At 50.3% G+C, this 12821-nt stretch overlaps 1 protein-coding gene across 1 annotated transcript in view; it reads right to left on the bottom strand.

Moving 5' to 3' along the window:
- Positions 1–2013, bottom strand: part of SLC6A2 (solute carrier family 6 member 2) — a 50071-nt gene extending 48058 nt beyond the window's left edge. The window contains exons 1-2 of the mRNA XM_037815988.1: positions 1956–2013; positions 1126–1450 (exon numbers count right to left, since the gene is read on the bottom strand). Of these exons, the coding sequence (XP_037671916.1) occupies positions 1126–1399 (274 nt within the window). The 5' untranslated portion in view covers positions 1400–1450; positions 1956–2013. The remainder of the gene's footprint in view (positions 1–1125; positions 1451–1955) is intronic.
- Positions 2014–12821: the final 10808 nt, after the last annotated feature.

Below are 12821 nucleotides of genomic sequence, written 5' to 3'. Positions count from 1 at the left end.
GACCCTCTGGGGCAAGGCTGTGAGCTTTGCTTTACCCAGCTCCAAACCCTCACCCAACCTCCCTCACTCTTCCCTGGAGGCCTGAGCCAGACCTACTGCTAGGCAGGATGGCTCAGAAGATGGAGAGATGTTTCCAAACTTGGGCACTCCTCTCCAATCTCTTCCTCCAGAAGGGCATTTTTCCAGACTCTCTGCAGGATACTTCTGAGCTCATCCCAGGAAAAGTGGCAGGACGGGGCTGAATGGGCACCCTCAGGAACAAGGTCCCTCAGGAAGTGACTAAGGCCTTAGGACCCTGCATTCTGACCCCTGGGCTGCTTCCCCAAGCACTCTACCTTATCATCCCCCTGACTGGGCTGCAGGTGATCTCTAGGCTCTCGTCCCAGGACAGGCGGTTAATCCAGGACCATGGCCTGTCTCCTCCAGGCCCTTCTCCCACTCCACACTGCAAAGTAGCTAGGAACTGAGGAGGTGAAGGCATCATCCAGTTACCCCAGCCTCCTCCAAGAAGGACCAGGTCAGCTCTTGGGACCTATGACCCACTCCCACCTAAGCTGTGGCCTCTGGCTCCTGGAGCAAAACAAGCACCAACCTGAAAGGGGCATTCTTTCTGATACCAGCATCTCTCTCTGTGTGTGTTTCTGTTCCAGGGTCTCTGTTCCCAAAAGGGCCTCCTCAGCTGTCTTGGGGGAACCCAAATCCTCTATCCTCTCTTGGCCCTGGAGGGTCCCTGCCCCAAGGCTCAGAGTGCTGGATTCAGGGTCACCGTGGGTCTGACTGTCACATCCCACATACCCTGTTGCCCTTTCAAGAACGCTCCAAATCTCCACCTCCCTTCCTGCACACCATCAAAATTTCAGTGTTCCCGCAGGACCTGGCACCCCAGATTCTGTCCTTTCATCCATGCACTATTATTGTCTAAGAACAAGGCCCAATGTCCACTTTTCCACAGGGAACTCCACTAGTTCTTCCGTGAGCCCTGTCTACTCCTTTCTTGCGCCCCAGACTTGCCCACGCGCCTCCTCTTTCCCCTCCGGTATGCGCCCCAGAGCCTCTCCTGGCCACCTCTGCGGACAGGGAGCTTCTGGAGGCCAAACCCCCAGCCCGCCCGCGCCGCGCGCTCACCGCCGCCGTTCTTGTAGCAGAGGTAGGGGAAGCGCCACACATTGGCCAGGTCCACCGCGAAGCCGACCACCGACAGCAGGAAGTCGATCTTCTTGCCCCACGTCTCCCGGGGCTGCGCGTCGCCGCCGCGGGGCGCCAGGACGCACTGGACGCCGTTGCGCTCCTTCACCACCACCAGCTCCGCGGCTTTGCGCGCCGGCCGCGGCTGCCCAGGTCCCGGGCCCGTCCCACCGTTCTCCGGCTGCACCTGCGGGTTCATCCGCGCCAGAAGCATAGGTGCGGCTGGCGAGAGGAACTTGAGCGGGACTGGGGGCACGCCTATACTCTGCTTGGATAAAAGAGAAAGAGGTGGTCACCGGGCCGTTCCACCCCACCTGTGCCTGTGGAGAGCCACCGGCATCAGTAGGATCAGCGCGCTGAGCGGACGCCGAGTTCCCAGAAAAGGGCGCTTGTCTGTTAGAAAATTTTGGAAACAGGGATGTGGCGCGCCGGATGGAACGGAACTCAGAGGTGGACATCGTCCTTGCCCTCTGGGTCCCGCTGAAGACCCTGCAGCAATCTCCCTCACTCACCCGCTCTCTCCCGCCCCCAAACTGCGGGGTTTAGACACCCCGAGACTGAGGTTTCCCGGAGCCGTGACCACGGCCTGGTTCCACTTGCTGGGTCCCCAGCTCGGGGCTGCGCCGCCTTCAACAGCCCAAGGAGCCTCCTCAGACACTTAACACACTTACACCTCTACACCTAAAGCTTCCTGGCACTCTAGCCCTGAGCGTCTCGGCCTTGGCCTCCTAGATACGCCTAGCCCGATCCCGCGCTCAGGGCGCACTCACGTGTCCGGCAGTGAGGGGATCCGGCTACGTGCGCCCTGCCTGCCCCCGACCGGCCTCGCCTCGGTAGAGGCTGGGCCGCGGGCTGGGGCTGGGCTCCGCCGCCTGGCTGTCGGGAGCGGCCCGAGGAGCGCTGGAGGCGAGGGGCGGCTGGCGGGGGCGCGGGCTGCCTGGTTCTGGCCGCGCCTGGCGGGGGCCGGGCTGGTAATGTAGCCTGAGCCTCAGGTAGCGCGCGGATTGCATTAACCCAGCGCCCGTGCCCGCTCCGTCTGGAGCCTGTTAGAGCTAATAGGGACTGACAGGGCGGCCGGGGATGGGCAGGGGCGGGGGCGCGGCGCGATCAGAGGGGCGGCGGAGGCCGGCTCCTGGCCACTGGCAGGACCCGGGCGCGCGCGATCTTTCCACCACGAGCCGGGGCACCGGACCAGGCTCCCGGGGGTGCCAGGCTCTTAACTCCGACCAGGTGAAGAGAGCGAGACTCCCAGAATTCTGAGAGGGGGTTAGCGAAGAGCTGGGAGGAGCGATGGCCTGGTGCAGCACCAGCTATGTCATTCGCAGCAGGCTGCTTAATCTACCTGGTCAATGTTTCTCATTCTCCATCTGCAAAATGGGAATGTTCTGCCCAGTGCCCAGGACTGCCAACTGGTGCATAGAGGGCATTGGGCCAGTTTTGTTTGACCCTGGGTATTAAAAAGTCACAACCCAAGCACTTCATCTCTGTTTGCCATGGGCCCTCCAGCATGGTGTTTGAAGTTGTGACACCTATCCTATCATGCCAGGAATTACAACTCATTCACTTATTCACTCATTCATTTTCTCCTTTCATTCATTCATTCAGACTGTGCCTGCTATGTGCCAGGCACTGTTCTAGGTTCTTGGGATACATTAGTGGGCAAAATACTCAAAGATCCCTGCCCTTGCGGAATATACATCCTGTCAGGGGGAGAAAAGAAACATAATAAATAAATGCATTATATGGTATGTGAGAAGGTGGCACATACAATGGGGAAAGGAGAGTATGGTGAAGGGAGGGGTGCTGGGGAGGAGAGGGGGTGCTGTGGGTCGGCAGGGTGGGGTTGCAGTCTGAAGAGGTGGTCAGGGAATTTAAGAAGGTGACTTTTAAGCCAATAACTGAGTGAGCCATTTGGACCTGGCGTTCATTCATTCACTCATTCACTTCTCTATTGATTAGTTTATTCATTCGCCAAACAGATGCTGATCACCTGCTGTATGCTTGAACAGTGCAGGCTACTGGAGCTATGGCGATAGCTCCTGCCTGCAGGAAGCTCCCAGTCCAGTGTGTAAAGAGACCATCACAACCCAGTGTGATCAGGACTGGTTGGTGAATGAGGGCGTTGAATGAAGCTGAGTTAGCAAAGGAGTAAGGTGGTGATCCAGGGAGGCTTCATAGAGGTGACAACACAAGAGGGATGGACAGGAGTTGGGATAAGCCACAGTGACCTTTCTGTTCTAGAAACATTCCAAGTTTAAACTCACCCCAGGATCTTTGCACTTGCTCCCCACCCCTCCCCAGCCTGAGTTGTTCAAGTCTCAGTTCAGAGGTGATGTCCTCACAAGCTACCTTTCTGAACATCCAGATATAAATGCTGCCCCTCTATTTATTGTATCACTCTATTTTATTCCCTTCATTGCATTACTTTCCAAATTTATCTTATTTACTTGTTGGTTAGTTAGATGTCCTCTCCATGGGTGGACTATGGGTTTCATAAGGGCAGGGGCCTTGTCTTCCCATATACCCCTGTGTTCCTAGCACCAGCCACATGTTAGGATATTAATCAGTATATTGACTGAATGAATGCAAGATAGTGCATTACGTGTTGGAGCATTTCCTCGGAGGGCCAGCATGACAAGTGTCCTCTGTGAAGGATGCACAGGGAAAGGGAGGGAAACCTGGGGAGTAGTTGTCTGTCCTGGCCTCCTGGGCCTAATGACAGGAGGCAGAAGGACAGACAAGGATTAACCAGAGGTTTCACGAGGAGAACCTGGAACCAGAGCGTCCCACTCTTCGAGGGTGCCCATCTCCTTTGACCTCTGGGCCTTTATGACAAGTGAGGAGGGTGGGAACAGAATCATCTTCCATTTCCCAAGGTATTATCTAAATTCCTTAAGTAGTACAGACAAGATTCTACCTGTCTCTTTAACCACAACTCCCTATAATTCTAATTTTCTCCTCATTCTCCCTACAAACCCTTCGCTACCTCCAAAATGTGTTTTATTCTTGAGCAGCAGGGGAGATACTCAACTGCTAGTGGTTCCCTGGACATCTTTTACTTTTTTACAGGGAACTTGGCTCTGAGGGTTCAGTGTACCCATCTGAAGTCCCACAGGTTGGTGGTGACAGAGTTGAAATGAGAACCCAGGTTTCCTGACCCCTGGCCCCTGCCCTCTCTACCAACACATGGATAGAGACAGAATCTCTACTAGCCATGTTCCCCTTCTTTCATTGATGCCACACCCCACCCATCAGGTTATTAAGTCCCAAGAATCCTACCTCCTAGACACCCTCCAAGGCCCCACCCTTCCCACGGCCACGGCCCCACTGAGGCTGTCAGCTCCTCTCACTGCAGCAGCATCCTGGCTGGTGACCCGTGTCCAGTGTCTTCCCAGCTGCATGGCCTTGGCAAGCTGCCAGAGCTCTTCCTAGAACTCAGGTCTGACCACCTCACTCCCCTGCCAAAGAGTCCTCTGAGAAGCAACAAAACCCCAGCACAGCTTAATTAACCCTGGGTTTGAGGTGGTTTTCTTGTCTTATTTCTTTGTACTTCTCCGCATCTGCCAACTTTTCTACAATGTTCATTTGACACTTAGGCAATTAGAAAAAGATAACACACAATTTCTTAAAATCCTCAATCTTCCCAAGATATTTTCTAAATTCCTTCAGTAGTACAGACAAGATTCTACCTGTCTCTTTAACCACTTTCCTTATAATTCTAACTTTCTCCTCCTTCTCCCTATAAACCCTTTGCTACCTCCAAGATGTGTTTTATTCTTGAACAACAGGGGAGATGCTCAACGACTAGTGGTTCCCTGGACATCTTTTACTTTTTTACATCTCTGTATTTTTAAATATACTGTTTCCATCTTCCCCTTGTCTACCTAGTGAACTCCCATTCATCCTTCAAAACCCCAGAAGTCATCTCTACAGTGAAGCCTTCCCTGATAACCACCTCCCACAACCAAGCCAAGCTCCTCTTTTATACTGTTTCTCTTCTCCTTACATTTGTCTGGTATAATTATTTGTGTGACTTCCCTACTAGGGGCAAAGACAGTGCCTGATGTATCCTAGTACACAGCTGGCACTCCAGACACGTGTGCAGAACAGAACTAAAAAAACCTTGTGATTTGGTTGGATGTGGCATCTTTTGCTGGGGTTGTCTTATGTTGGATTCTCTCAGAAGCAGAACCTGAAACACAGATTTAAATGCAAGTAGCTTATTTAGGAATGATCCCTGGAAGTACTTGCATAGGAGTGGAGAGACAAGACAGGAAAGGGAGGAAAACCAGTACAGAGTTTAAGGAGCAGTTCCTCCATTGCTGTGGGCCCCTGGTGTTCAGGCCTACTGGGGACTTCTAGGAGACCACAGGGAGCATGCCTCAGAGCTGTCCCCTTGAGGGGCAAGGAAACGGGAATATTTATCCATCAACATTATTCCCGGGTGCTGATTTCCCAGCTTCTCCAGCCTGCCTGGGATGTTCCTGCTGCCAGAGAAACGTAGTGGCAGCCAGAAGCTGGTGGGTCAGGTCTGAGTTGTCAGGAACAGTCTCTGACAACGGGCCTGGGCGGGGCACTGAGAGCTCCAGGGGTGGGGGGAGGCAGGTCCCCACATACATGTGTACCGTCAGGGGAGTTCACCTTGTGGTTTCTGAGACTTCTGGAGGATAGCAGTGAGGACACCAGCCTGGGGCCAGGCTGAGGGGGAAGCATTTCTCCCCAGCTCTGGCCCCGTCTCCCTGGCCACAGGCCGGAGAGCCGTGGGGCCATGTGGCTTCGCTCTGCGCCCTGCCTCCCGCCCCTCCAGGTGGCCTGAGGGCAAGTGGGCCGGCAGGCGGCTGGTGCATTAGCAGAGCTAACACGGTCCCTGGGGAGGCGTCACTTCCACTTCCCACCAGGTGATGGCTGCAGACACCGAGACCCTGACACACGAAAGGCCGGGCTGGGATACATCTGGAAACCAAGGGGCTGGGTTCTGGAAGGGTCCTGAAGACATTACCAGACCCACCAGCTCTTTTGCACTGATAGGGAAACTGAGGGCCAGGGAGGGGGAGAGATTTGCCTGGATATTTGTTTTCTTCCTCTTTTTCTTTTTCTTTCTTCTTTTCTTTTTGATGAGGAGCGTGGGACCAATATCCACACACACATACCCCCAGCTGATCCGCCCTAGGGTCATTGGTACAAGTTGTGCTGCGTTTACGAAGCACTTCCACATAGCACAAAAATCCCCTCAGTAAAAGATCTCCGTGAGCTGGAAGCCGTCTTCCTCAGGACACTTCCTGTGAAAGCTCCCCGGTGGCTCAGTCCTTAGACTCTTTTCTAATCTCTTACCCCAAGTGACGCTGGCATTAAATACCATCTGTCCATTGTTGACATTCACACTTAACATCCTCTGCTTCAACCTCTCCCCCGAACTCCAGGCAACTTTATCCAGCTGCAGACCGGACACCTCCGTGTGGGTAATAAAAGGCCCCTGAGAGTCACCATATCCAAAATAGAATTTGAATTTTCCATCTCTCCTCTTGACGTGCTCATGAACCCACTTCTCCATGGTCTGACCCATTTCAGAGGATCACGTCTTCCGCCTTTTAATTACTCAGGCCAAAAACCTTGATTCATCCTTGACTCCTCTTTCTCTAACCCCGACATCCAATTCTACTAAAAATTATGTGGCTTCCAAATCTTATCACTCTCTCTACTGCTTTGCAAATGCCCTGTCCCAAACCAGGCCATCACCCCCCTGGATTACTGTGGTATCCCTCCAAATGGCCTCCCTGCTTTCTCCTCTTCCCAAAGTTTAACACATAGCAGCTAGAAAGACCTTTGGGAATGAGTTCAGACTTGATCCCTCTCTCTCTCCAATGGCTCCCATCTCCCATCTCCACGGCCAACAGGGATGAAGGAGTGACTGTGTCCTTTTGTGGACTTCCCAGAACAAAACCAGCCAAGCCCTGCAGTGCCCATGGGAAGTCAGATTACACAGGGACAGAGGCGCTGGGGGAGAAGAGACAGGAATGGCTGGCAGGTGGTGAGGTCGAACGAGCCCTGGGCTGGGAGTCAAAGAGCACCCTGGGTCCCGACCCCTGCTCTGTGGTTTCCAGGCTCTGTGGTAATGCCCAGATCTGTCAGTAGAATGGGAGGGACCATAGAAAGAGAAAAGGCAGATATGCATGTTAGGAGAGGAGCCAGGGAAGCAGAGAGGATGCAGTGTCCAGGGCTAAGGGGTTCGGTCTCCTGGAAGGAACGGGGGACCGTCTCCCTCCCCTGCATGAGCCCCAGACACATACCCTTTGGCCCCAAGGTGGTGTCTTGGAGACAGGGGTCTCACACCTGGTTCATGTTCCTGCCCAGCGGGGCTCTGGGATGGGGAGGAGCATAATCAGCCTGGCACATCCAGGAGCTGTCAGAGCAGACAGGGACCCCAGAAACCCTTATGCCCTGTGGGACTTACTCCTTTGGGAGATCAGAGAGTCCTTAGATAATCTGATGAAATTATCAGCACAGCACCTTTTACATTTAGTGTGAATTTTATCATACAAAATAAAAAGTAGATCACCTGTGTATGTGCTGTTTACAGTTTAAATAATATTAATTAGATGGACTTGCAAGAACCCACCCCCTTCCACTCATCCCCTCACCCCTTCCTCCTCCACCCCAAGGCAATTTCATGATGATCATGCCTTTGTTTTTCCTAATCATTTTACCATCTATGAATATATTCCTAAATAATACATTGCTTAGTTTTGTCCTTCTTTGAACTTTATATTAAAGCAATCACAATGTAGGTACTGTTCTGTGGCTTGGGCTGCATATAATGTTTTCGGGACTTACCTATGGTGATGGGACTGACTGTAGTCGCTCATTTTCATGCTGTATGTATATGCATTACATTGTATGAATGAATCACAATTTATTTATCCATTCTACTATTGATGGACATTTAGGTTGCTTCCAGTTTTTTTGTGTTTTGAATAAGGCTACCTATAAATTTTCTTATAGATGGCTCCTAGACACACTTGCAAGCGTTTCTCTAGGTTTTGTGCTCAGGAGTAAATTGCATATGTGTCCACTCAGTTTATCAGGTAATGCCAAACTGTTTTCTGAAGGGTTTGTACCACTTGAGACTTCCTCTAGCAGTGTAAATTCTTCCTACACTTCCAATTTCTTCACATCCTCACCAACTCTTACTATTGTCTAGGATTTTCATCTTTTAATTTTTGCTAAGTTTTTCGGCATGAAATGATATGACTTTGTGGTTTTAATTTGCATTCCCCCAACTTCTAATGATGTTGGGCAACTTTTCACACATTTATGGACCATTTGTGTTTCCTTCTCTTCTGTAAAATGATGACGCATGTCATTTGTCCAATTTTCTATTGGCTTGCGTGCCTTTTTCTTACTGATTTATAGTAGTTCTTAATATATTCTGTGAACCAGTCTTTGTCAGTTATGTTGCAAACATCTTTTCTTGGTTTGTTGCATGTCTTTTTACTCTATTTGTGATGATTTCAGTAATTATGTCATTAATTTTACTGTCATTTGATTCATCATTCTTTTCTTTTGGGTACATGTATTTGAGCCCCTTTTCCTAAATTATATTTCCAAAATGTTTCAATTTTGGGTCTTCAAATTTATGATTTCAGTGCACCTGGAATTGACTTTTGTATAGAGTATGAGGTAAGGATCCCACCTTCATTATTTTAATGTGAATAACAGGGAACAGTTTTCCTGGCACATTTATCATCTTTTCTGCGCTGATCTATAGAGAACGCTCTAGCACAAACCAAGTTCTTTGTCCAATTGGGCTTGTTTCTGGTATCTTTATTCTGTTCCATTGATGTATTTGTTCCTGACCAATACCACACTGTCTTAATTACCATTGTTTTGTATTAAGTTTTCCTATCCGGTGGGACAAGACTATCCAGCTTTTTCTTTGGAATTACCTTGGCAATGCTCTTCCCTGTAAATTTTAGAATCAGCTTACAAACACTCCAGCTGTGATTACATTGGATCTAAAGAATAGCCACATCTTTACAGTGTTCTGTCTTCCTGTCAAGAATTACATCCTCACCAACTCTTACTTTTGTCTAGGATTTTTGTCTTTCAATTTTTGGATGTCTCTATGCATGTCTTCTTTAACATACACCACATTTTAAATATAATTTTAGGGGATTTGCAGACTCCTACATGAAATCCATCTTGAAATCCCTTATAATGATCACCCAATGGTCTCTGTGTCCTTCTCCTTTTTCCTCAGGAAACGCTTCCCAATGACTTCACCAGGAATGCATTTGGACCCCAGTGAACCTTACAGCTACTTTCCTTTCCATTTGTCTCACTGCCCTCTGATGTCTACTCCCAGGAAAATTATCCTGTTAAACCTTTTCTGCAGCCCAGATAGGCAGGACGACGTAGTGGATAAAAGCATAAACTTAGGAGCCACTCTGCCTGAATTTCAGTTTTGGCTCCACCACTTAGTATCTGTGAAATCTTGGCTAAGTTACCTGACTTCTCTGTGTCTCAGTTTCCTCATCTGTAAAATGGGTAAGATGATGATGATGACCATACTTACCTCACAGAATCGTGGAGACAATTAAATGAATTCTTAGATATCAAGCACTTGGAACATTGCTTGGTGTGGCATGCTTGCTACTTATCGTTTTGCCATCAAAAAGTTTAGTTTCCCTATGGCTGTGGGAGGCAGAGATCGTCTCCAGAATTTTGAATTAGGTTTCTCTGACTTCAAATTCCAAGAGACGGATAAAATGGCAAATATGGGATGATATACAAATAATGAGTGTGGCCTTTGGGGTTAGAAAATCTGGGTTCAAGACCTCGCTCTACCACTTAACGTGTTGGGTGATCTTTGGCTTCTGAGCCTCAGTTTTCCCACTTGTAAAATGGGGACAACCATGCCCATTCAATAATATTATCCACAGGAAAGACTTTGTGACAGTACAGGAAGGGTTGTGTTTATCAGGACTCCATGATGCCAGTTGCTGTCATGTCCTCAAAGGTCACTGCTTCTTCCTAAAGGCCTTTTACGTCTTCACCACATCCCCAGCTCACACCAGTCTAGCAGATTTCTTAAAAGTGCTTATTCCTGGGCCCCACCCCAGCAATTTGGATTTAGCGGGTCTGAAGTGGAGGGCCAGGAATCTGCATTTTCATGGCATGTATCATTTCCACAAAAGATAATAATTCCAATATCAGTGATATACATCTCATAACCATTGTTCCAGGTTGGGAGCAGCTGTGACGACTTACATTTTCTTTATCCAAACTGCATTCTTTCCCCAGCACCGGTAGGTCCTCCTTTTGCTCTGACCACACTGAGCCCAGAACACACGGCCACCAGCTGGCTGAGCGTTGCCTTCCCAGGGAGGGCTGGGTGGGTGCCCCCTAGGGCCTGGAATGAAGAAAAGCCGCTTCATGCTCATTGTCTAGAAGACACTGGAAGGACCAGGGGCAGCCACAAAACCCCCAGAGCTGGCGTGAGGGTGGCAGCGGGGGAGATACATGAAGCCTCAGCACGGGTTCTGCTTGGCACTGGGTCTCTTAAGCCCCTTGGCCTTGGTGGGGCAGGCAATGCCCACACTCACGGACCACACACAGGAGACCCCTGCTGAGGGATGTTCCTGCGAAGGCTGCTCGTCCTCCTGTTCTTTAGCCCTGAAGATGAAAGCTGAGAGAGGGCCCCTGCGCTCTTGGCAGGACAAAAGGCAGGGAAACTGGGGAACAGGGCTGAGCGTAATGATTTGTCGCCTCTTTTTGTTGAACACCGTTGTCCTCCCCTCCTAGTTTCTCAAGAAACCCCTAAGCCCCTAGCCTCCATAATGTGATAGGCACAGGGAAGATGTAAGTGTTTGGGGGTTCAAACCATGGCTCTGCCACTTACCAGATGTGTAACCTTGGGTGGATGTGTGCCTCCGTTTTCTCTTCTTTAAAATGGGACACATAATAGCATCTATCTCATGGGGTAGTGATTAGGCTTGAAGGCATCAATGGCTTTAAAGAGCTCTGAACAGTGGTTAGCACATACTAGATGCTCAGTAGATATTTGCCAGCCAGTTAAACCCCCACTCGCAGCAGAGCTCCCATCTCTGTTGTCCAGAAATAGCAGGGCTGATGGATTTCTGAACTCCAGCATTTTCTGTTTGGTTAGTCACCTTCGTCTTCTACCCTCTCCTCAAAGGAGCTGCAGTCCTTCCTTCCCCAAGGTTTACCTCCCTCCCGCTCCCCCCTCCCATTGCTTCTGTTTCTCTTCTGCTTTCCTTCTTTCCTCACCTTCCCTTTGTCCTACCTGCCTGTCCATCTGTCCCTCCTTTCCTGCTGCCGAGCCATGCTTCTTGCCCTTCCTCCCAGATACTTCACCCTGAAGGAATGAATCACAGGACAGCTGAGTTTTGAGAAGGAGGCTTGGAAGACTTCGAGGCCCAGGTGGAGTGCTTCAAGTGGGAGGTGGAGGAGGGTCCCTGCCACACAGGGTTCTGGGGGATGACAGGGTCAGCCAGACACAGTCATTTGTCCAGCCCCTCCTGGTCCGAGGAGCACAGAAACACATGCATCAACCCTCACATGCATCAACTTTCCTTGTGAGGAGAATGTGTTCACCTTATACTTCCCATGTGCAGATGTGGAGACATGGAGTGGGAGACGACGGGCCCTGCCCATCACGATACGACGTCCATTTCCGCGTGTGCACGTGGGTGAGGGGGGCTGGTGGTGCAGGGACTTGGGAAGCCACAGTGGTGCTCTGTGTGGACCAGAGCCCAGAGAGGCCACTCCAGGGAGTCGGATGTCAGCTCACTGTAGCGCAGGTGGGAACCAAAGGGCCACGTCAAGGGATGGCACAGGCCGCCCTCAGAGGGCACGAGTGCTGCTCCCAGAGGCTTCCGGGCTGAGCTGCAGGCAAGCATGAATCCCATCGAGGGAGCCTTGGCTTGGCCAGCGTTCCAGTGGGAATGTGCATGGGAGCAAGGGGGGCTCTTCCTCAAGGCCCTCCACAGTTTGCTAATAATATCCTTCCTCATTGTTCTCCTCGACACCCATCCCCACCCCTAATAAGACCTCTCCCCAAAACTTAGAAAATCAATCCTTGGAATAAATACTTAAGATACTTGGGAAGCCACAGCAGCCAGAGCTTAGGAGGACTTTTCCGCCAGTTTCCGGTATAGAGAGCCGCAGCGGCTGGGGCGACAGTTGATGGCTTCGGGGACAGGCAGGCCTTGCTTTAAATGACTTTGAATCATTTCAGGGAGAAAGCTCATCCCCCTGCCCCTTTCCACACTCTTTTACTCCTGGTTTTGAGGGAGGGCGTCTCAGGCGGATACTAAAGTGAATCACCTCCCTGGCGGGCTGAGCTCTGTTTCCACCAAGGGCGGGCAGCCTTTGGGTAAGAGTCTCCCAGCCACAGCAATGCCAAACTGGAATTTAATAACAGCATTTCATTGCATTGCATTTATTTTTAAGCGATCATCTGTTTATAGCATGTGATGTTGGTTTTTGATTTACGATAGTGCTCTAAAGAGTGTCATTTATTACTTTTAACTCCTTCATTTTTTAAATTATGAAATATTTCAGACATGCATGCAAATGTGGGAAATAATGCAGCAAACAACCCTGCATTCGTCTGG

Source organism: Choloepus didactylus, chromosome 22 (genome assembly GCF_015220235.1).
Source record: "Choloepus didactylus isolate mChoDid1 chromosome 22, mChoDid1.pri, whole genome shotgun sequence".
In the NCBI taxonomy this organism is placed as follows: Eukaryota; Metazoa; Chordata; class Mammalia; order Pilosa; family Megalonychidae; genus Choloepus; species Choloepus didactylus.
This window is presented reverse-complemented; position numbering and strand designations above follow the sequence as displayed.